The sequence below is a fragment of the Anas acuta genome, chromosome 16, assembly GCF_963932015.1.
Source record: "Anas acuta chromosome 16, bAnaAcu1.1, whole genome shotgun sequence".
Taxonomy (NCBI): Eukaryota; Metazoa; Chordata; class Aves; order Anseriformes; family Anatidae; genus Anas; species Anas acuta.
The window spans coordinates 16945205-16970712 of record NC_088994.1 but is presented as its reverse complement, the minus strand read 5'-3'; the positions used below and the strand labels follow the sequence as shown (position 1 = coordinate 16970712).

General features: G+C 38.3%; 1 protein-coding gene across 2 annotated transcripts; it reads left to right on the top strand.

Moving 5' to 3' along the window:
* Positions 1 to 4226: 4226 nt before the first annotated feature.
* Positions 4227 to 23844, top strand: LOC137865497 (protein-glutamine gamma-glutamyltransferase E-like). 2 transcript variants are annotated; one of them, XM_068700600.1, is made up of 13 exons: positions 4227 to 4342; positions 12028 to 12195; positions 12507 to 12749; positions 12978 to 13096; positions 13600 to 13728; positions 14471 to 14648; positions 14833 to 14968; positions 15879 to 15982; positions 17084 to 17329; positions 18815 to 19120; positions 20824 to 20981; positions 21198 to 21331; positions 23462 to 23844. In XM_068700600.1, the coding sequence occupies exons 1-13, from the start codon at positions 4336 to 4338 to the stop codon at positions 23607 to 23609; spliced, it is 2076 nt and encodes a 691-aa protein (XP_068556701.1). In that variant the 5' UTR covers positions 4227 to 4335; the 3' UTR covers positions 23610 to 23844. The 2 variants fall into 2 exon arrangements, with proteins under 2 accessions (XP_068556701.1, XP_068556700.1); XM_068700599.1 differs by lacking the exon at positions 4227 to 4342 and adding an exon at positions 10050 to 10181.
* The last annotated feature ends 1664 nt before the right edge of the window (positions 23845 to 25508 follow it).

The window sequence follows — 25508 nt, the reverse complement described above, 5'->3', positions numbered from 1 at the left end:
TCTTTGATGTGTTAATGCTTCCTTAAATCTGCAGTAAGACTGACCTAACTCTCTAAAATGCAAATATAGGCTGATCTTTTACCTTGTAAATAATCCTCAGGTAGGCCCTTCTTTTCCTTGTCATGTTTTGTGTTCTCCAATCTTTTCCCAAATCTTGGTCACTCCATTCACTCCAGTCAGACTGATAGATTCAGTCTATTGAGGGAATTAAATAGATAATACTCTATTTTAGCCATAGCTACATGTTCCAAACTGACTTTATGTTTTATTGATGGGGAACTCAAAACAAGCACAGGAGGGCCTTGAAGCTAAGTAAGATGTCAAACTGGTGGCCAGAAATATCCGGTCCGATTTGAAACTGACAAAAGTGGTGTGGCTGTGAGTAAAGGTGAATTAAGGAAAAGGGAGTGCTAGACAGTCTAGCACTGCACAGTGCTAGATTCCGCAGAACAGTTTCGTTAGCTTAGGTTTATGGTGTGCCAATGTCTGGGGAGAAAAACTTCTCAAAACCATGGCACAGTGTTTGTTGGCCAATATATAGTAGGCATGACCACTTCCTTGCCACACACAGATTCCAGAGAATTGTCTTTCAGAGAGCACATCGGGTACAATTATTCACTAATACATTTATAGCAAACTTCTAACTATCTATTTCAGGTCTTTTAAACTCTTAAGCTCCTGTCTGACTGTCCCTGCTGAAAGAAACAGAATTTGGAAAATGACACTAATGCACAACAGAGCTGTAGAGACAGCCCAGGAGAAAAGGGACAGATGGTATGGCAGGAGGTGTGGATGGTAACCACTGCTTTGGGGATGGGCACCCCATACTGCTGCAGAAGTTGCTGCTGCTGACTGGATTTGTAGCCTTGGCAGCAGCAGTAACAATTGCCAGGCTTTCCAGCACTCTCACACAGACAGAGGAGGCATCTTGCTGACACCCCAGCAGTCTTTATACTCAGCAGTTCGTTGCTTTGTCTACTACTGGACCTAGTCCCCATGGCCAGCCATCATCTGTCAAGGGAGCTGACATTGTGGAATGCTGCTACCTTAAGCATACTAGTTAAGCACAGCTACAGTGTATAGTGCTACATAATTTCCTGGGGGGGGGGGGGGGGGGGGGGGTTGGGGGGGAAGTCTAGTTAAAAATCATAAGATTTGTGGTCAGAGAGGCAAGCGCTTAGTTCCAGATGAAGTGCTACTTAAAATTCTTTGAACAATTTCAGCTTTGCCAAAAAACATGCTCTTCTAATGCTAGTGTTGCTTTAGCCAAAATGCTCCAAGGTTACAAAACAAATAAGATTGGCAGGGTGATCACATGTAACTAGAAAACATTTTCAGATTTCAAATATGCACTTCCTTATTCATCTACACATCTAAATATCTTGTCCAGGGTCTTATTTTATATCCCATTATGGCAGCATTCGTTTGTAAAGGATTCAGAAATAGAGTCTTCTGGGATGCTTAAAACAAACAAAGCCACCAAAAACTGGATTAATGAAATATAGATCTGGAAATTCTAAAAAGTATTATAATGCTATTTATTGATGGTGTATTCTCCCTGCTGTATCACGTTCAATACTAGACGTAAAAAAATATACATAAGAAATTAAATGAGCTTCAGAAATGCATGACATAGTCCAACTAAGATATCAGTGTGACAGGAGACTGAAAAGTCTGAAATTATGTAATTTTAGGGATAAAAATATAATATTTTACATGAATATAAAATACTGAACAGTAAGTGAAGCAATGCCATGGGTATCTCTTAACCTTGACAGCAAATTTTAAACGTGAAAGGAAATGTTTAGAAGACTATTTACACAACTCATAATTACTATGTGAAATTCATTGCTCTAAGATACAGAAAGCCAGTGAACTTTAATAGATTCTAAAAAGGAGGCAGCTTTTCTCTGCACAAGAAGAAGATGAGGTTATTTTAGGGTCATATATAAATGCCTTCTTTTGGGGAGCAAGTGCCAAAGTGTCTGAAGGTAGGACAAATTTTACCTTTGTGAAGTAAGCAATAAAGACTGCTGTGGGGTTTCCTGACAATTCTTGGGAACTGAGCTGTATTGACAGAAATAAGAATCTCAACTGATGTTATATTGGGCAAATACTGTGCTAACATTCTTCTGTTTTTGTGCAAAACTTTACATTCCTTTCTTGAAATGAGCATTTAAGATGAATGTGACATGCAAGAAAACTACAGGCTTTTGTATTAGGAAGTCAGGAATTTAGAAACTTTTCACCATAGGACACAATAGGAAGTTATTCACTATGCGTAAGTAAGTCACAGCAATGAAGAAACAGCAAGGCAAACAAGACAGCCTAAATATTGGATGCAGACTACTTAGTTTCCCAGCTAAGTCCCTCTCTACATCACACAGTTCAACTTCTAGTACTAGGAGTACACAACAGGGGCAAAACGTCACTGTGACAGCTTTGACATCAAAATAAATTCCAGAATATAAGATTGACTACAGATGTATGTATTATCCTTGACAAATGTGCATTCAGTCCATTCTTAATATCCACGGAAAAAAAAATTATGAATATTTTCACAAGCTACCTATAGTGTCAAGCTGAATACCTATCTGCATTGCCAACATTTTATTTGATACTTAACCTTAATATTTTTAGTCACAGACTAGAACTTTTTAAGGTCATGACTCCTTGACTGGCCTCCACTTTCAATAACCACTTCTCACATTTTTGAAAAATTGTCATCATATATTCCCACTTGCCTCTGTTTTAGACTGATCCAACCTGATCCCCAATAGAAAGAACATATTTAATAGACATAAAAGTTCTAAGGCATCTTTTCATGGAAATTCAGTCACTACGTCCTTCCACTTTGACAGTGAATCTTTGAAACAACACGCTATTTATTTTATTTAAACCAATTATGCCATTACCTAACAGAATTTTTGTGTAAATACTGTTTCCAAAGTATGAAAATGCTATGTCGGCTCTTGTTGCAAATAAAAGTCAATGTGGATGATCTCATTTGTCCTCCGGTTTATTGATCTGTCTAGGAAAAAAATTAGATGAGCGTAGCTGACTCCTTGGCAAGTTAATGCTAGCTGTTAATCATCTTCTAGATGCTAACAATTTTATCTATTCCAGTATTTTCCAGGAAATGACATCAAATTAGTTGATGTAAACTAATTTCTAGGCTCTTTCTCATGGCTCTTACCTCATTTTATTATATGCAGGTATTATGCTTGTTCATTTCTGATCTTATGAAACCTCCACTCTTGAAGATCTTCAAGATAAGCACTAACATTCCCTAGATAACTTCAGGTTCTGCTCCTCATTGTAGATAAGTGAGATAAAGTGATAATAAAATGAGACAAAATACCTTATTCAAATATGTGTAAAGGTAAAGAAATGGAAGCTCCAATATAAAAAGATACAGAGATCCATGACCAACAAATCATTTTTTCCTTGTATATATAAAATGCCCTGTACATGCAGATCAAAGTATTTTAACTTATAATGTTGTGCCTTTATAGTCAGAAACTAGATGAGTAACCATCTAGTCTTAATAGTCTTAATTTGTACCTGCTACAAAATTAGTGTTTTCTTTAATTTTATGAGGATGAAGTTTCCCTTTGTGCAGGGAGAATTACTATTTGAGATCTACTCCTCAGAGCTATTCAGCATTCAGTAGTTTGTCAAGTTAATAGCAGCTTATATTGCATTTACAGCATTAATGCTATTCGTATTAATTCACAGAGACTCTAAGGAGGGACTGACACAAAGGCATTACTGTGGTGATCCCAAAAAGGGGACTGATGAGGTAAATGAAAAGGTTTTTTTTGTTTGCTTGTGTTTTTTTTTAAGGCTTACGAGTATACTCATAGGGAGGAAACCATATGAATTTTATTATGAATACATACTTTTATTTCATTAATAATCACCTGTGGATCATGCTAGGAAAATATATTCATTCATACTGACTCAAAAAAATACCCTGTCCTCTTCCCAAGTGATGCATCAGTGTATGTGAAACTCTGGATTCCAAGTATGCAATTAAATGTTCTACTTTTCTGAACATCTCAGTCAACCCTCTGGATATGTAGCCTGAATTGCATAAGTGTGGTGTGTTAAAACCCATGAGCTAATATATGGTCACTAGGAAGTTTACATGCCCACTGGTATGACTTACCTGCCTCACCCACCTAATGTGAATTATAATTGGTTTGAACACAAGGAGAGGCCTAAAGTTTTCTCTATAAATGCTGCCACACAACCAGAGCTTGAAGTCTTATCATATAACCCTACAGTTGCTCACAGAAATACAAAGTCCAAGACACAGAGGAGCAAGGAAGCATGGATGGTAAGTAAAATAAAATAAAATAAAATAAAAATTAAATTTAAATAAATCTCTTCATGGATAAGGAATGGGCAAGTGAATAATTTACCATACATATTTTTTTCCTGTGGAGTTATTGTTTGTAAAGGGTTCTGAATTGTTGGAATACACTACATGCAGAGATTTTGAATGGGTTATTTCAGCATTTTCTTTCCTGAATTTTCCAAAAGACACAAGCAAGGAAAAGAAGATAATCCATCCACTACCATACTGGAGCTAAATATTATAAAACTGCAAATAGAGTAGAAGTACTGGCAAACTGCGAGCCGTCTTTTATTGTTAAACGTAATGAATCAGAGAGTTCAGGTATGAATGAGTCTTGTGTTAATGGTCACATCTATGCTGAGAACAGACTATGGACTAGATTCCTTCATGGAGATTCAGAGTCAGCAGAATGCAATGTGTGAAAAGCAAAGGGACTTTAAAATAAAGACAAATCAGTACAGATATCTTCAGCAGGACAGATATTGAATCAATACACTTTAGCAAGGTTGGCCTTGTACTTGCTTAGTCCCAACTTGTTGGGACCTCTGTAAAAATGTATAATGAGGCATGAGTGCAGATACCACTTTACCTCTTCTAGGCATGGAGCTCATGCTATGCAAGCTTTATGTGACACAGGTTTGAAAAGTTCAGGAAATTAATGAAAAAGCAACCATCCACAGAACAGAGGATGAAGTGCAGAAATGAGGGGTATTGTTTCCCCCTCATGGAGATTAAAAGAGGCACAGCTACCCCATTGTCAAAAAGTTTTAAGAGAACTGATTGCATAAACTCTTAGGACGCAAGTATTCATCTATTTACAAGTATCTCAAATAATTTATGCTATTGACCTGAATTACTTGTGCTAGCATCCCTCAACAGCGTCTGCTCTTTGCCTGGCCTGACTGTGCTTACTTAATGACTGTCTCAGTCATTAAGCGTAATGCTAAATGTAATACCATTTAAATGTTCGCTTTTTAAGCGCTTAACATGGTCTGGGAGGGAATCAGGTGTATGCAATGACCATAAGGCTGTTGTTTCACTCATAAATCTCCACTGAGCAGAACTTAAATAAATGGCAAAATACGAGTCAGTCTGAAAGTCATTGGAATGAGTAGAAAAATCCTTCTTTTTAACAAAAAAAAAAATATGTACTGTATAGTAGATAGTAAAAACCTTCAACACCAGCAGTGGTGAAATAACCACAAACCAATTGTTTCTCCATTGCAACATTTCCTTTTAAGTAACAATGTGCTAATAACTTAGCCAAGCCATTTTAGCGAGGCAATCCTTAAAAACTTCCTTTTAAGGTGTCATACAACAGTCTGTCCTTCCTAACCACAATTTTCTCATCATACTAAATGCAAGAAGCAATAGCAGCATTTAACGAACAAACCGGCATTTGCTGATCATGGTCAACTCTTGCTTGTGAAATACCCAGGTCATATTGCATGCCCAAGTTCATGTCAAAAGTACCCAGAGGATCCTGCTCACAGTGCCATGCAGATTTTTAGTGTAAAAAGCTGTGAGTGTATCCGTGCACGCAGAACTGTTTTCACACATGCACATGTTCTAGACACACACATCCTGCAAATACAGTCTTTTTTTTCCAGAAAGTTTTTTGCATCTGTGTGCCAATCTCTAATGGACTTAGTTTAACAGAATCCAGAAAGAGAAATGAAGGAGGTGCATAAAGAAAAGGGAAAACCTACAACGATCATATAAATTTGATAACTTTAAAAAAAAAAAAAAAAAAAAAAAGATTTTATCAATCTGTACTTCTACTAAGGAGTCAGCAATTTGTTTCATAGTCTCACACTCAAAATAATTTCTCAGCTTCTACCTGTCACCTCTGTGTCATTACCACTGAGGCATGAATCACACCTGCAAGCATCTTGTTTGTAAGGTAGAATTAAGAGTGCTTGTCCACAGAATGGGACAGTATGCTGGATTCATGTTCTTAGAATAAATGAGCAGAGCCACGTAGTGAATGGAGCTTGCAAAGAGGTATTCTTTGCTGATGAGTGGGCAGCTGTAACTGGAAGTTACAACTTCCAAATAACGTCTTTACTCCATTCCAGTGGAAGGGATGTGTGCGTAAGAGGGAGAGGTAGGGAAATACCTTTAAATATAATAGGTTATAAATAACAGGTCATGTGTGACTATGTGGGAGTTGGCTGGGAAGCCTGGCATAGGTTCAGCCCAGTATGTGCGCCAGTGTGTTTGATTCATTCCTGGGTGCTTGTCCCCTGGTACTTTATGAAGTTCACACAGTAGTATATGTCAGTAATATGTCACTGTCAGTTTCCTGTCTGGAATGAGCCATCATATTCCTGCCAAGATCCTGAGGGAAAATCTGAGCCCAGCTAAGAGGGGAGTTTACCCTTACACAGACAGTATGAGTGCTGACTGTTCCAAGTTTGGCTGCCTGCAAAGCTGGGCTATTGTGAACTTCAGGAATAATCCTCTGGGAATTTCCTAGCAGGCTGTGCCCTGCTAGTTAGGGCACGTTGAATAGAAAAGGAAGAGAAAAAATAAGAACTATGTATTGGACAATATGTAGGGCCTAGAGGAGATCTCAGCCAAGTGCTTTTCCATGTGGACTTGACCCATCTACATCAGAGGGTGTCAATAATGAAGAGCATTGACATTAGTCAGTCCATACCACTATTCCAGGGTCCCAACTCCTGCCCCAGTGTGGTTCACAAATATAGTAATAGCTGCAGAAAACCACTTGACTTCCAGCATCTAGAATAGCAGGAGTGATTTTGGTGATGAAATTCCTTGCTGAATTATCCAACAAAGGAATGAGAGGGGAGACAGAATAGTTCAGACTTCCCAGGGAACTGTGATGGTCTCCAGTGAGTGATGGCCAGATGGTTGTTACATCGTGTTTTAGGGATATGAATGGAAGAGCTATTCTCAGAAAGAATAAAGGGGCAGAAAAAGACTGATTTCCCATCGTCAAAAAAAGGCACAATTATTCATAGGTGACATTTGATAGAAATCAAGTATTGCTGTAGATTATTACAGAGTTGGTGGGGAAGAGAAAGCTAACTGAAAGAAGGGTCAAAAGTAATAACAAGGGTAATTACTACAAATCATGTCCTTTGCTGTTCAGTGCTGAACTCTTCCTCCTGTATATTCATTTCTTTAACACAGTTACTGGAGTGAGGGAAGAAATCTGCATATTACTAGAAAAGGTTGTCATGAGTTATGCAACTGAACCAGTCTGCAAAAGATGATTCTGATACAGCTCATTCTGTGTACATGAAACAAAATACTAATATGGCTTAGAACTTGCTTTTTGTGAGCTCCATAATAATCTTTTCTAGCTGACCACCAAGCATATCAATTGCCTACCTGTGTACATGTATTCTTCTCATTTACAGCTGCAACGTAAGCTCTGCAACTATCATTTTGCTTACAGGAAGGTGTGTGGGTCAGATGCATTCTGCTTGACTACTATTCTGACTAGGGCTAATGTTTCTCCATAATTCATCTCTCATTCTCAACCTTTGCCCATCATCTTTAATACACAGGTCTGGTATGTATCATTCATAAGTTTTACAAACAAAGCAAAGGAGAAGCCTGCAAGGCAACTTAGCCAGAATTAGGAATATAGCACAGGAAGCTGCTGCAACAGAAACAACTTGTTTTCCTTGTCATGCTGTCTTCCACAATATTCACAGAATCACAGAATCATCTAGGTTGGAAGAGACCTCCAAGATCACCAAGTCCAACCTCTGACCTAACACTAACAAGTCCTCCACTAAACCATATCACTAAGCAATGCATCTAAACATCTTTTAAAGATATCCAGGGATGGTGACTCAACCACTTCCCTGGGCAGCCTATTCCAATGCCTAACAACCCTTTCAGCAAAGTTCTTCCTAATGTCCAACCTAAACCTCCCCTGGCTCAATTTAAGTCCATTTCCCCCCCATCCTGTCACTAGGCATGTGGAAGAATAGACCAACCCCCACCTCACTACAGCCTCCTTTAAGGTACCTGTGGAGTGCGATAAGGTCGCCCCTGAGCCTTCTACGTATTTTCCCTAATGTACTGTTTATAACTATACTATCATACCATCAGGTACCAAAAACAATTACGCCATTGACCTATGGGACAATACCCAGTACACCACTGCTATCAAAAAAAATAAATAAATAAATAAAGAGAGAGAGAGAGAGAGAGAAATGTGACCATATATGAATTGACAGCTATCTTAGGAATAAGTAATGACCTTTTTGTTTTTCTTTCAGTCATTGTAACTAATCTTTCTAATAAAGAGAAAAGGGTTGCTATGTCTCCAATTATAGGCTCAAACACTACCAAGAATGTATTCTAAAAATTGTTAGTGTGTCATTGAAGAGAATGTAGAGTATGGGAAGGAGAAGGTAGCTTAACATCTGAAACCTTCACAGTTTGGACTTAATATTTTAAAATCAGATTCTAAAATAAAATAAAGTATAAAATAAAATAAAATAAAATAAAATAAAATAAAATAAAATAAAATAAAATAAAATAAAATAAAATAAAATAAAATAAAATAAAATAATAAAATAAAATAAAATAAAATAAAATAAAATAAAATAAAATAAAATAAAATAAAATAAAATAAAATAAAATAAAATAAAAATTAGGAATTAAAGTTATATCTTTGAAAAATCACAGTTGGATATATTGCATGTGATAAAACTATGGTCCCCCCTGAAATTAAATATCATTAATAAACAGAGATTCACAGCAGCAGTGTGAATTATACCCAGGTAAAAACTGTTTCTTCTAATAAAACCTTTTTATAGGAAATATGAATAAAATAGTTGTATGTGAAATGGATACAACTTTCGCTTCTAGACTTTTCAGAAATCATCCAAACTTGAGAACAGAACTATTTGGGCTGCTGAATACTATGCCCAGCCAATTAAAACTCTGCAGCTGGGAATACGTACAGCTGTGGCCAGCCCAGTATACTGGGTCTCAGTTAGAGGCATGCTTATGACTGTGCAGTGAATACATCAAATTTCACACATGGTTTCAAAGAAGCATCAGAATTAGTGTATTTCTTTTTTGCCAGAAAATGGAACTGCCTTCAAAGCGTGTGTAAAAATTTTTCTCCTTGAAATGAAGTGAAAGATATTTGTGCACAACTGCATGTTGCCATCCAAAAATAATAGTATACCAGTTGGAAACAATGGTAGCTATTTTATCACAAATCACAAAAGTATTTATCATCTCTGCAGTGTGTCATGCAAATATGACATTGAGTGTTTGTCTACTTAATGTTGTTAAACAGTAATTATGTGATAAATGAAAAATTGGTTCTTTAAATTTTGCATGATTAGATTTGGACAGAGACAATAGCTTGTTCATTGTTTTGCAACTACTACACTGCAGAGAAAAAATAATGTAATTACACTATGAGGTACATTCATTGTTTTTCTATTCGGGGAAATAAACTAAACTAAACTATTTACATGGTATGCACTCTGATTAGCCCCAGCAAGAGACAATGACCTTCTTCTTCCTCAGAAGACCTGGAAACAGGCCTTCTGTGCAAGGGCATAAATTCTTCTGATCCTCATTTAGACCTGTGATAGATTCAGAAACATGGGGAGCAAAGGAGGCTATTGAAGCTCCACCCCCCCCGCCCCCACCCCCCCACAGGAAATGTAGCAAACTGGCAACTTTACAACTAGATTTTTAAAGAAGTGAAAAGCATCACACATTCCTTGAGTCAACAGAAGTAGAGGCAGCCATTCAGAGGAAACCTCCAAAAGCTGCTCTTACAGGACATATTGATCAGATATGGGCCAAGGTGAGCTGTGGTGCTCTGTTATTTTCTTACATTGACACCTCATATTCAGCTCTGTAATGGTCACTGAAGGATCACTATTCTAAGGTTTATTGATCAAAAAAAAGGGGGGGGGGGGAGGGGCTTTTGTTTGCTTGTTTGTTTTTCCACTTAATGTGCATATGGAAAAAAAAAGCTTACGAGAACAAAATTTGGGAGACCAGATATTATCCAATATAGACATGTTGCACTTTGCAAATAGTAAGGAAAGGAATTCTGCAGCTATTTGAAGTTGTCAGATGAGTGCAAATGAATACTGACAAATCTGACACAGAAGGCAACACAGATCTTGGAGAAGTTATCATTGAAAAGGCTGACGGAGGCTACAATGAGAAGAAGAGGTTGATACCTGAAGTTAAGGCTGAGAGGATACAAAAATTTAAGGATTTTGTTTGTCTGTTTTTTCTGTTTGTTTGGTTGGTTGGTTCGTTGTGGGGTTTTTGTTTGTTTGTTTTTGTTTTTTACTTGCTAGTATTTATACATAAGCAGTTTGCCCAATCTAGTAATTATTATAAATTGTCCCATTTATAATAGTCTTTGCCTTTCTAAAGACAAGTCTCCCCTACCTCTGGGCTTGCTTTACAACAGATGTGCTTCATTGCTAAGTTTCTGAATTCTTTTTTTTTTTTTTTTTCTTAACATAAGTATGTTCCTGAAAAAAAATCAAAGTACCTGCTGCTTGCCTAGATACTATGAAACACGCTCCCCCCATTTAAACTGTGACTACCTTGCTAAGTTATTTGCTATAGTTATTTCAAGGCTTGCCTAAACTTCATAAGCTTAAGATCATGCTGAAAAAAAAAAAAAAAATCTTTCTGTGGGTGAATCTGTTTGACCATTGCATAGTAATTTTTTACTCAGTAACAGCACAGGGTACTTCTGTTCCACTACTAAGAACTACACTGTTACTCTTAACTGTTATCCCTCTTTTTGGGGGTGAGTGGAGGAAGAGGTGGATAGAGATTAATAAAACAATTTAAAGAAAACATACAGTGCCATATTTTTCTTCTGTACTGCTGCACTTCATTTCCACCATCAAGGTGTCTTCTACTAGTTAACCTTCCATAGACTGCTGATGTCAGAGCCAAACCAACCTCAAATACCTATTCTCTGGCCTCTGACGAAGCCATAGCTCACACACAGGAGCTTTCTGCGGCTTATTTCACATACATGACTTTAGTAGTGCTCTCTCTCCAATTCTGTCATTTCTCCCACTGCCAAATGACAGCCCAGTGTCCATCAACACATTTTTGGTAAGTGCTTCCAAAAGATAGTGGCTGGTAGTTATATCAGAGGTACATGTAACATAAACACGTCTAGAGATTACTTATCACAATTTAAAATGCAGAAAACTTTCTCAGGTCATTTAGGTTTCTTTGTTTCTTGTTCTGAGACAGCAAATCTGTGACTTTGTTAGTATAACATCAAGTCATGGAATGAATGAAACCTTGAAAGAATTAGCAGAGTTCAGCTGGACTCCTTATTCAAGTAACTCACGAGTATTCAATTCTCTCATGGTTCTCTCCTCTTAGATTTCTTTCCGATTTTTCTTTACTACTGGCTATACTTCACCTTTTTTACTGAATTTTGCAGATAGTCTCTAACAGTCTCTGCAAGGTGGAGGATTTCCAAAAGAAATAAATAATATGCTTATAATTAAATTATTTGTATTTGTGGTGCAAACCTCACATGGCTACTAGTCAGCTATAGAAAGTAACATGCAATTTGTAAGAGTGTTTGTGTGCCTCTTCCTCATTTTAAAATCTTGGATGTACTGTAAAACTTTCTTGCTCTTGTCACTTTTTCATAGCTGCAACACAGCCAAGTACCAATTGGCACCTGAAAGAAAATACAAGAGATCACCACACAAGTAAATTTTCTAGCAAAGAGTTGATTGTGAGGAGAGGTCAAGCCTTTGTTGTCACCTTCAGTGGAATAGAACAGCCTGAGCAAAACTTAACATTCATCGCAGAAACAGGTATGGCTCCCAACTTCTTTCACAGAAATTGTAATGCCACATAGGCCACATTCTTCTGGCCTGGTATGTGCTCTATGGTAGCAAGATAATACCTCAGAATCTCCCTGCTGCTTTTACATAGGCATGGAAATCTTTGAGTTCTTTGTTGTATTACTCCCTCCCCAGCTAGCAGTGATAGTGTCCTTCAGTTTCAAACATGTGGCAAATTCATCTGAGGGGAGGGTTACACCTCTGCTGAATTTCTTGACAACTAAATTTCAGTAAGCTGGAAAAAAAAAATAATAATAATAATAGTTTATTTTCCTTAAAAGGTCCAAAACCCTCAAAGCAGGCTAAGACCCAGGCCACATTTGGTATTTCCAGCACAGTGAGTAAGGAGAATTGGAGTGCAGTTCTGCAGTCCACCAGTTCCAACTCTGCAAGCATCGCCATTTCCAGCCCAGCTAATGCTGTCATCGGACGTTACAAGCTGAGTGTTCAAAGTACTTCAAGTGGCAGCTCATCTCCAGCAACCCTTGGCACTTTTGTTTTGCTCTTTAATCCTTGGTCTTCAGGTATGAATATGTTGGCATTCCCCTGAAAGAACTCACTCATTTGTAGTTTGATTAATAATTGTAGCTTCTCCGTTTGATCTATACTTCAATACAGGGGCTGAACATTCACCAGATAATCTAGTACTGAGAAAAGCAAAGCATATAATAGTTTCTTAGGACCAAAACTCTGGAGGTTTTGGATTTATTTTGCCTGCTGTGGTGGTACATGCTTCTGTTTTGTCTTTTCAGGTGATGATGTGTTCATGTCTAACAAGGCTGAGTGTGAGGAATATGTGCTGGAAGAGTTTGGCATCATTTTTTCTGGCAATACACATCATATCAACAGCTTTGGATGGAACTTTGGCCAGGTAAACACAGCACTGAAACACCAGACAGTGTTTTGTGCTCTAGTTTTCACATAAGGTGGGTGACCAGCTTGTTTGCTTTTTCCAGTTCATCACAGTCATACACCTCTTAAAAGCAGGGGTCTAGTATTGCAATTAGAACCCCTGTCAAGCCCTGTCATGCTGATTAATAAGAAAACTTGTAATTGACCAATCAGTTATACGATCTAGGATTCAGAGATGCAGCCAGTAGAAATCCCAGTGTCTGCTGGGTAGTATTGTGTAGCAACACTGTATGGCACAGGCTTGGCCTTTAGTCCACAGATTCTGACTTTTGAAAAGCTCTTTGAATTTTAATACTTCTGTTTTTTTGAGGCTGTGATTTTATGTGCAATTCCTGGATGAGCTGCTAGATTTATTTTAGAGATTAATACACATTAAATGCTTATGTAGCTCTACTTATCCTGATTTTTAGCACAGTATCGTAATCTGTGGTTCCAATACACTAACTTATTTCTATAACATAGTTTCAAGGAGATATTCTCAATATTTGCCTTTCCATGCTGGATCGAAGCTTAAACTACCGTCAGGATCCTGCCACAGATGTATCTCACCGAAATGATCCCAAATATCTGGGCCGAGTTCTCAGCGCAATGGTAAGCAATGTGTTCAAAAAGTCCAAACTACTAAACATCATTTTAAAATAGTTAGTTAAAGGATGTATGAAGAGACTTCTCAGAAAATTTTAGGCCACTGTTTGTATATACCAGAAACATAGGTCAGAGAAATCCCTACGTAGCTGTCTGATCTAAGCCTTCTAGATTTATGTCATCTGTGGTATGTCTGATACTACAAACTTTAATATCCAGTAGTCAAACTGAAAGTTAAGTTGTGGGGTGGTATGCTGAGGGCCCAGTGCTTTAGAGGTCTTTAGTCCAATTTCTCCATTTGAAGTGGGATGTGGTGGCTCTAGATCAGGTAAGCCATGGATTTGTCAGGTATTCTTGAAAATCTCCAAGGATGAAAAATTTCATTGCCTCTCCGGGTGACCAGTCCAGAGCTGCCGTAGCCTCTTAGGGATTAATTTTTCTCTTATGTCCAATATGGTTTTCCCAAGCTACAACTTAATACTGGTGCCTCTTGTTATATAATATGCCAGTACAGAGAAAAGTTGGACTCAATACTTGTTGGACTCAGAAATGCTCCTCATTATTTATGAGGACACATACATGTATTTTATTTCCCTGAAAAGATGAGACTTCCTCCGGAAGACCAACTTCAAGAAGCAGTGACTTTTGTCCACTAAAATGTCATTCAATGCTTTTCTCCTTTCCTACTGCCACTTAATCTATTATAAACTCTTAATTTGTCTTATAAATTCAGTGAATATTTTTACAGGTCAATGGCAATGATGATCAAGGAGTGGTACTAGGAAACTGGAGTGGAAATTATGAAGGTGGGAAAAGTCCAAGCAGCTGGACTGGAAGTGGTGAAATCCTGCAAAACTGGAAGAAATCAGGATTCAAGCCTGTTAGATATGGACAATGTTGGGTTTTTGCAGCAGTACTGACCACAGGTATGCTTTATGTAATGCATATAAAGACAGTGCACAGATTCTGTTAAAATAAATAAATAAATAAATAAATAAATAAAAGAATTACTAATAACACTTTCAATATGAAAGTCTATCCAGACATTAGTATGAAACAATACGCTGGAATACAGTGTTTTCTGACTATGGGTTTCTATTTGATCTTTAGTGCTTAGATGTCTGGGGATTCCCACTCGAACAATTACAAATTTCAGCTCTGCCCATGATGCAGATGGGAACCTGCGTGTGGATGAGTTTTATGATGCTTCTGGAAATCATTTGGAGAGAGGAGCTGACAGTGTCTGGTAAAGTTCTACAATACTTAATAATAGAATCTATTAGTGATTATAGTTCTTCAGGTACAGAACATATATTCTAATGACCAATGCTGCATCAACTTCTTGAAAACTGACCTAAAAACAACTGCACACACAGGATCAACAAAAAATCAGAGAACTACAAAATTTGGTATTTTCACTCTTTCTTAATTAAGCATGACTAACAACAGCAAATTGAAACCAAGGCAAAGTTGTAGCTAGTTATGACACAAATGACTGAGAATTTGGGATATTACACTGGAAATATCAAATAGTGGGACTTCATTTAGTTTGGAACTATTCTTCAGAAGCAGCTCCTGTTATACTATTAAAGTTTTGACAGAACCTGTCCCCCTTCCTCTATCTTTTTTTTTTTCCCCTGCAGTGAAGTCATTTGCAGTGAAAATAATTTAATTATCACTCCTGAGCATCAAATGCAATTGAAACAAGTTTGCATTCAGCAAGGAACAGGTGTACCCCTTCACTTCTTGCCTTGATTACTTCCCTGCTTGTTTTGAAACCATCCTAAATATAGGAACAGAAATAACTGTGTCATTGTGCTACAATGAAGACACCTGAAACTAAGAACATGCACAAACTCAGAACTTTTCCGGGAAGGAAAAAAAAAAAAAAAAAAAAAACGGCTCAGTAATTTGTATATAATTTCACAAATTTGCTTTCTCCCCTTGAACATTTATGTCTGTTCCACAATGCAATTTTCAGCTCCTGCCTAATTAAGATAGCTAGGATCAGAGTAGAAGTGGTCGGTTTAGAATTTATAATTTAAATTTAGAAATTAAAATATTCAATACATTTAACTAAGATGACTGATTAATGGATGTGAATAGGAATTTGGAAACACATAACAGTGGTTTACTTTGTCCATTCATGAATGTAGGAATTTCCATGTCTGGAATGAAAGCTGGTTTTCCCGCAGTGACTTGGGCCCCTCATACAGCGGATGGCAAATTCTGGATGCAACTCCCCAAGAAGAAAGTGGAGGTACACAGATTTAATTCCAGGAATAATGACAAAAAATTATGAAGTCAGCCACTTTCTGAGAGAAAAGGAAATTATAAAGCCATTGTAAAAGTAATTTATTTACCTGCTCAGAAATAGTGACAGTACCTGTCTAAGTAAAAAAAGCCTCTGCTCTTATGGGGCTGCCAAGAAACAAACTATGCTTCTAGGAGCAGTTTTTTGTAGCTGTTCCTGTATTTCCAATATAGGCATCCAGAGCTATTGAAGATTGATGAATACTAGAAAAACAAATCAAGTGTATTTTCAGAACAAATCACACATTGGTGATCAGCCTGGTATGAGGATCTGCTTCTGTAAGGTTTTTGACATGGTCCCACATGACATCCTGATCTCCAAATCGGAAAGATATGGCCCAGAAGGCCAACTGTGTCCTGGGCTGCATCAACAGAGGGGTGACCAGCAGGTCAAGGGAAGTGATTGTCCCCCTCTACTCTGCCCTCATGAGGCCCCACCTGGAGTACTGCATCCAGGTTTGGGGCCCCCAGCACAAGAAAGATGTGAGTCCAGAGGAGTGCTACAAAGATGATCAGAGAGCTGGAGCATCTCTCCTGTGAAGAAAGGCTGAGAGAGCTGGGGATTCTCAGCCTGGAGAAGAGAAGTCTCCAGGGATACCTCATTGTGGCCTTTCAGTATTTAAAGGGGGGTTATAAAAAGGATGGAGAAGGATTCTTTACTCGGGTAGATAATTATAGGAGAAGGGCAAATGGTTTTAAACTAAAAGAGGATAGATTTAGATTAGACGTTAGGAGGAAATTCTTCACTGTAAGGATAGTGAGGCACTGGAACAGGTTGCCAAGAGAAGTTGTGGATGCCCCATCCCTGGAGGGTGTTCAAGGCCAGGCTGGATGGGGCCTTGGCCAACCTGATCTAGTGGGTGGTATCCCTGCCCATGGCAGGAAGGTTGGAAGTAGATGATCTTTAAGGTCCCTTCCAACCTGAGCCATTTTATGAGTGGGACACCAGCACTTGGTAATTCATGGGTCATTGGTAAATATCTGTCTAGTAAGCTGCTTACTGTGAAACCATTGACTAGTTCCACATTATTTTTTCTTGATCCCATAGGAATTTATCAGTGTGGTCCTGCCTCACGGAATGCCATCAAAGAAGGAGACGTAGAATTGGACTACGATTGCCCATTTGTATTTGCAGAAGTGAATGCAGACCGTATGTACTGGAATTATGACCCTGCAACTGGAAAGAAAACATTAATATTCTCTAAGACTACAACAATTGGCCAGTTCATCAGCACAAAGGCAGTTGGTAGAGATGATCGTGTAGATGTCACCAGTGATTATAAATATGAGGAAGGTAAATATAATAATAATACTTTAGTTCTATAGTTGCTTCATTCCACAGTTGACATAAACTTCAGGATAGGAATCCCTTGGTGGGCAGTTTTGGGCATCTATAAGGTGGGAGCATAATTCGTTCAGCTGCTTCATTTCTAACATAAAAGGGAAGAGAAGGGAAAGAGTAAAAGATGATGCCTTGCCCTTTCTGATACATAGCTGCTTTGTGGGACCTAAGTAAGGCAAGTCCAAACAACTTCGAGTAAAGCATTCACTGTTCTGCCTGTCTATGTTAATGTGCACTGACTGCCTCTGCTTTGTGAGAATTAGCCTACAATCCACTTATTTGACAGCAAGAATGAAAGGCCTGTGACAGAAATCTAAGCTAAATCAACATTTAGGTCCAAGAACAGCTACTCTTTCAAAGGGTCATACAGTATGCAAACTTGTCAGATCTTTGGTTTTGATAGTGCAGAAAAAAATATGATAATCATGAACTTTTGCAAGTGCAAAGAATGAACACTGTTATTGGAAATACATATATGAAGGGTAAAAAGCAAGATGAAGTGGAGCCCAAATAACTAGCTTCCACTGTATATTGGGTCTGGCTGAGATAGAGTTAATTTTCTACGTAACAGCCCCTATGGTGCTGTACTTTGTATTTGTGGCTACATATTGATAACACAACAGCATTTAGGGTATTCCTGAACAGTGTTGCATTGTGTCAAAGCTTAAATTCTCCCTCTCCCTTCTCCCCTGTCCCAATGCATAGACTATGGGTGGGCAAGAGATTGTTAGGGGACAGAGCTGGGAGAGCTAGTCCAAACTGAACAAAAGGATATTCTGTGCCATACAACTCAGCAATAGAAGTTCAGGGAAAGGAAAAGGAGGACTGGGGGGATATTTGTGGTTGTGGCATTTGCATTCTCAAGCCTCTGCTGAGGCCCTGCTTTCCAGGAAGTTGCTAGGCATCTGCCTGACAGTGGGGAGTAGCGAATGAGTTCCTTTTTTTTCTTTGCTCATGTGCAGCTTTTGTTTTTCCTTTTAAACTGTCATTATCTTGGCCTGTAAGTCTTCTCACCTTCCTTCTGTTTTCTCTCCATCCTGCAGGAATGGGGAGTGAGTGAGGTGTTAGACGGTTGTTTGGCTGTTGGACAGAGTCAACCTAACACACAGTACCATAGCCATTCCCTTATATTAGGGTCCTTTTCTGTATCAGCAAATATGAATTTACATTTTTAGATGTTACAACCATTAAGAAACATAGAAAAGGGAAGGGTAAGAAACTTTGGGCTTAAGATTTTGTGTTACAAAAAGATGCTATTACAGGAAAAGTGACATTGCTGGCAGCAGATCTAGAAAATTAAGTGTGGCAGTAGAAAACGCAGGCTCTGTTCTTCTCTAAGAACAGACACTAAGTTCAGCTGACTAGTCTCTAGGTGTAATGTAAAAGAAGAGATGTGTATTAATTGTTGAGGGTAATTTTCATGGTTCTTTCTAACAGGCTCTAGAAAAGAAAGAGATATTTTTAAAAAAGCCCGTAAGAAGCTGGGACTTGAAGATAAATTTGATCCTACAGCACCAACACCAAAGGAAATTGAACAAAAGCCTGATATCTCAGGGAAGTTCAAAGTGGCTGGTCCTTTAGAAGTTGGCAAAGATCTCAATCTGATTCTGGTTCTTGCAAATTTACAGTCTGATGTTAAGTCTGTTCATGTAAATATGACCGCTTGGAGCACTGTGTACACTAGAAGACCAGTTCGTGAGATCTGGAAAGACTCCATATCTGTTACTCTGTCTCCTGGAGAAGGTAATATTTCAAATTAAAAAAAAAAAAAAAAATCACACAATTCTTATTAAAAGTTATCAGTAAGCAGGCAGCAGAAGTCGGTCAACTTGGGGGAAAAAGACAAACTGTAATCTAAAAGTTCTATACAGAAGAGGCTGAAACAGCCAAAAATATACTGCACTTATAAACAGATTAAAAAGACATGTTTCACCTCATCGTTAGGAATTGCAATCTCAGTGAATAGACTAGACAAGACTAGAACAGTTAAGTTGGAGGGGACTTTCACAGATCGTCTAAGTCCATCTGCCTGACCTCTTCAGGGCTAACCAAAAGTAAAAGTACATCTTTGAGGTCGTTGTCAAACATCTCTTGAACACTGGCAGGCACAGGACATCTACCACCTCTCTAGGAAGCCTGTTCCAGTGTCTGACCACCCTTATGATAAAGAAATTTTCTCTTATATCTAACCTTCCCTGGCACAGCTTTATGCCATTCTCCTTCCTGTCATTGGTTGCAAGGGAGAAGAGAACAGCACCTCCCTCTCCACTTCCCCTTTTCAGGAAGTTGTAGAGAGCAGTGATATTGCCTATCAGCCCTCTCCTCTCCAGAGCAGACAACCAAAGTATCCTCAGCCTATCCTCGTAGGAGATGCCCTTCAGCCCTTTTACCAGCTTAATTTCCCTCCTTCGTACATTTTCAAGGACTTGAACATCCTTTTTATACTGGGGAAACTAGAACTGCATGCAGTATTCAAGGCGATTCACACCAACACTAAACATAGTGAGAAAATCACCTCTTTTGACTGGCTGGCTATGCTGCATTTAATGCATCCAGAACATTCAATGCATCCTAAAATGCAGTTTGCTCCCCCCCCTCCCCCTTTTTTTTTCCTGCCAGGACTCACTTGCTATGTTAAACCATTGGCTGAATATAGTCAGCAGGGAGAGTTTTCCACCAAGTCTGATGACAGGGGCCATTTTTGCTCCCTTCTGTCAAGTGAGGTATGCTCCATTTGCTAGGATGTGTACTTAATAAATCTTGCTACTGGCTGAATCTAGGAAATTCAGTGTCTCCGATTTGTTGCTTGCTTTTGTGAGACTTTATGCTGGTGACTTGTCATCTTTTCTTGTGTTTTTCATCTGCTATACACTGCTGAAAAACACTTTGTGGCTCACAATGCCTGCATGTAGCACGGATGCTCTACAGTTCATCTGAACTTGACATCTATTGTATGAATGGCCACTGTGGAATTACCTGGACTCAAAGACAAGAGAGAGCCTTGCCAATCCAATGTCCCTTGATTTGAATTACAGCATGGAAACTACTGTAAAAACACAAGAATAACAAATAGTGCTAGGAAAGAAAAAGGGAATGTAAACACAGCATTTAACCTACATCAGAGCAGCTAGGACTGATGAGGCCTACCCAGAGAGCATCCCATAACAAATGTAGTGATGTGTAAATTCCTTAAACTGTCTTATTTTTCAGGGCAACTGGGAAGAAAACAAGCCAAGCAAGATAATAGTAGGGACTAGAGGAGAGATAATATTGAAGAAATCTCTATCTCTCTAGCAAACTGATAGATTCACATGAACTGAGTTTGGCAGCGATGGCTACAGGCCTTTCTAGTCAGGCACAGCATAAAAGGAAAACATTAATACTAGGTATGAAACTCTGTTCCCTTATAAAAGTGTTTACCATTTCTTTTTTTTTTTTTCTTTCAGAGAAACATTTTCCCGTTAAGATATCTTATGCTGAATATCAACAGCAGTTAACTACAGACAACACAATTCAAATAACAGCTTTATGTCATGTAGAAGGTGGAATTCAAGTACTAGTGCAAAGAGACATTACTCTGGACAATCCTGCTATCGACATACAGGTGAATCACTGTCCTTTTACTCTAACTGCAGTGTAGGACATAAGGGAAAATGAGCTTTTATAAGTACTTCTTTCCCCAGAAAGGGATGTTCTACTCAGTTCTGCCTTGGTCTGTAGTAATGAGACACTAGGATGAGTGTCTCTTGTAATGCCTTAAGAGGCTTAGATTTGAAAAGAATACTGAGAGTCTGACCTTTTAAGCATTTTCCTTGTACAGGTACTTGGTGAAGCAAAAGTGAATAAAGAAGTTGATGTAGAAGTGGTATTTACCAATCCTATTAATGCAGAAGTGATGGACTGTGTGCTTCAGGTAGAAGGCAATGACCTGCTGAGAGGAATCCTTGAGATAGAGTAAGTACAAGAAGTGCCTTCTTCCTGCTATCAAAAATACATAAACCAAAACATAGACATGGATGACTTTGAACTGAACACTGAGATGACACAGAATTTTCTTCTTGCACATAGCTTTAAACCAGCTTTCCATCTCAATTAGGCTTTGGCTCCATAGTTTGGGAGCGTAAATAATTACCGTCATAATTTGACAGAACTTGTTTGCTTATCTATCTAGCAGGACCCCACAGTTTCAGCAAAATGTAAATGTATACCCATGCAGTGAATGTTGCTGAGGCTGGCTATGTTGCTATAGGCCAGATGGGTTAAACCTTCTTGTTTTGATCATAGGACCAGCAATAGACTATGGGCATTTCTGTCCAAACTATACTGTATTTTAACCAGGATATTTCCTCCCACTTTTTAAAATGGACTGCAAGTGCCAGTCTGATTGTTCAGCCTTATAAACAATTTGCATCTACATCACACAGACACACATGTAAAAAACATATCACAGAATTGTAGGGGTTGGAAGGAACCTCAAGAGATCATCATGTCCAACCCCCCTGCCAAAGCAGTTTCCCTAGAGCAGGTTACCCAGGTAGGCGTCCAGACGGGCCTTGAGTATCTCCAGAGAAGGAGACTCCACAACCTCCCCAGGCAGTTCTAGCGTTCCATCATCGTCACCATGAAGAAGTTCTTTTGCATGTTGGTGCAGAACTTCCTGTGCTCCATTTTGTGGTCATTGCCCCTTGTCCTGTCCCCACAAGCCACTAAAAAAGAGGCTGGCCAAATCCCTCCGTCTTCCACACTTAAGATATTTGTAAACGTTAATAAGGTTCCCCCTCAGTCTTCTCTTCTCAAGGCTGACCAGACCCAGGTCTCTCAGCCTTTTCATCAACATGCACCTGTGTCTCAGCTTTGTGAACAAAAATGAAACAGATTGTTTACAGATAGGTTGTGATCTCAAAGGGTGACACCTCTGAAAGATACAGCTCCAAGTATGCTCTGTGTATAGCTATTCCAGACACAATAAATCATGGCTAAGGAGGATTACCTTTATAGAATAGACTAAACCGTGGCCAGCAGCAACTTCCTAGATGATTGAATTTACTTGTCTAAGGCCTGGAACTTGAACACAACCTAAATCCCTGAGGCAGGCAGGAAAAGAATAGGGAAAATATTATAATGAAGGTTGCAGCACTTTGTTGTTGTTTTTAATATAATAAAAATGTTTTGGTGGTGGTGGTGTTTGTTTGTTTGTTTTTTAAGAAGTTTTTCAAAACAAGAATTACAAGTACATTGATTTACTGCTTTTAGAACTTTACAAAATAATGACATTGGGAGAGTAGAAAGGAAGGGCACACAGTCAGGACGCTATTAAATTGTATTGAGATGGGTAATGAGAAGACTGGAATAAAATAATTTCCTTTTACTATAGATTCCAGGTACCTGGAATATGGAAGTGTGCTCTTTCACTGAACACAAACACACATGCATGCTGTCAAACACAGCAATTTAGCATTGACATTTGTACTTGAGCAACTAGGAATGGTCTAGCCATAATTTATCATCTCTCCTGAGGGAATTTGGCAGCCCTGTGTTACATATCATATACAACTCAGGCAAGACAAAATAATGTCACATGGTAAGCCTGTTTTGTAAAATCATAAATGTGGGTCTCCCAGAATTTTAAAACATACTAGTTTAAAATATTTTAACTTCCATTTAGAATTTCCTGGTGTCTAAACACTTAGGTTTCCATGGTGCCACAATCTACTGGAATTTGAGAGTTTGCATTAATATATGCATCATGGTATTAGCTTGATCTTTTTAATAATTCCATTATGCCTTTTATGCCTCCTGTTCTGCTTGAAGTTTTAGCTCATATGATATTAGTGTGCTCCCACCTTCATCCCAAGTGAGCTTATTTGGATCACTGTGCAATGCTTTGTGAGAGAACACTTAATGCTTGAACTTGAGTATTTAGGTATTTATCAAATAGTTAAGTCCTCTACAGTCGTTTCATGACCATCCTACACTGAGCTGATGGGAGTGCTTACGTAAAATGGGAGCTGCCTATTGAGGAAATTCAAGCATGATTCAAGCCTATTTTCTGCTGATATTTTTCATTTTGTTTCCTAATTCTAGTGTACCGCCATTGAAAGCTGGTGAGAAGTCCAGTACAAAGTTTAAACTTACTCCTGTCGAGACGGGTTCCAAGCATCTACTTGTTAATTTCTCCTGTGATAAATTTTCAGATATCAAGGCCTTTAAGACTGTAAATGTGATTGACTAATAGGAAGATGCATTATAAATGGTCTGTGTCTCTCTAAATTGAACAAAATGTCATAAGAAATCTTGTATAAGAAAACCATGAGGAAAATAACAAAATCCTTGCTTTCCTGATAATGGGTTTCCAACTTTACATCATTAAAATTTTACATTGTAATTTTAAATAAACTTTGGAATAGTTGATTCTTCATTTACTGATGTGAGTGTTCATGTTATTAAACAGAATATCTTACCTTCTATTCAGAGACTGCTTGTTTGACTTTCATCTGTTTATGTTTGGAAATCATTCTTTCTGGCTCCAGATGTTCCTACACAAGCATTCATAAATACATTTTTACATATTCAAACCTTATTCAGTGGACTTGCAAAGTGGTGCTTCCCCTTCACTGCAACCATGGAACAAGAAAGTAGCCAGGATTAGGTACATGATTTACATTACTTAACTTTTGTCTTCTTCTTTTTCTTTTTTCCACTCCTGTAAAGTCTTGTCACTGTAACTTGAGCACTTATCTAGACATGTTCTTTTATTTTTCTCCTTCTTTTTGCAAATCACATGACAGAAACATTCAAAGTGAATTTAGGATGATGTCCAATTTGAGAGCCATTTCATAAACAAATTGGGATAATTGACAGTTCAGTTGTTTTATTTTTTATTTTTTTCCCCTCACTCACTGATACTCTTCTTTGGGAATCAAAGGGAGAGTAATCTTAAGACCAGGGATATTTTACCTAGAGAAAAATTAGAAACTCTTCATTGTAGTTTGAGAGTCAGGAAGCCATCCCTTATCAGCAAATGATATTTTAAATACAGGGTCCGGATAATATCAAGGTTATCAGAATTCAGATTTAGTAAAGTTTACTTAAACCCTTTATCAGTAAATGGGTACAGACTGCAAGCATGGAGAAAAACAAACAAACAAAAAAAAAAAATAGTAAGGGAAAGAATACTTTCAAATTTGTTTGGGTGTTGTGAGGCCCAAAAATGGTAGTAAAGATGTGTTCTTAATAAAAGGTGTCTTAGGCTTCATTTAAAACTTGTATAATTAACTTAACTATTGAATTCCTCATCTCGAGTTCCTATTGCTAAACAGTATGTATAATAGCAAATGTTCTTTCAACACAACTCTATCTGACAGGTGGAGAAGTACTTTGAGTGGGAACAAAAGCTAAAAGCTGGATTCCAGGACCTAGAGCTACATGTAGCCCCTGAGTGACTGGGTTTATGGATTATAAAATTATATAACAGTAAGTCAATATCTGACTGAAAATGAGCTGTGTAGATGAAGTGAATGGAAAGTCAAGCTACTGCTCTATTGTACTTGGACTGCAAGGCCAGGTGACTGGTAAACATTCAGCAAGAGTCTGGAGCCAGCTCTGTGCCCACACTTCCACCCCACAGCACAGAGCACGTGTGACTTTCAGTAGGAAATGCTCACTGTCACACGAGCAGCCATCACTCAGATTAGCTATAAACCCCTTGTGTCCTTTTAGCTTGCAAGAGTACTTTAGGAGGGCACTTGCAGTCACTTAGTCTTCCAGTGCCAGTCACATAACATCAGTATGACGGCATACAGGCTATGTAATGAGATGGACTACAGAGAAGTTGTACAAGCAAACCACAGTTTTTCTCCTGATGTTCTTCAAGGCTTGCCAGAGGCAAAAGCTCCCATCACATAGACCAAATGATGACAGTTCAAGCTCAAGCATAGCCTTACACTCACAATGCCAATATACTCTTAATGACTTCTTTTTGCATCCCTTTTATGAGTGAAAACCACCAGACTCTGCTAAGTCAAGTGATTTGCAGTAGCAGAAAAGACAGAATGTGGTGAATGGGACCTCTAGGTGAATTAAAGAAAGGCAACACCCTTCTCCTGTGTTAGTGCACACATGCTTAAAGTTG

Coding starts and splice junctions, on each gene's coding strand:
- LOC137865497 (XM_068700599.1), top strand. Junction 20,982..21,197: donor ATCCTGCTATCGACATACAG/GTGAATCACTGT, acceptor TTCCTTGTACAG/GTACTTGGTGAAGCAAAAGT. Junction 21,332..23,461: donor AGAGGAATCCTTGAGATAGA/GTAAGTACAAGA, acceptor TCCTAATTCTAG/TGTACCGCCATTGAAAGCTG.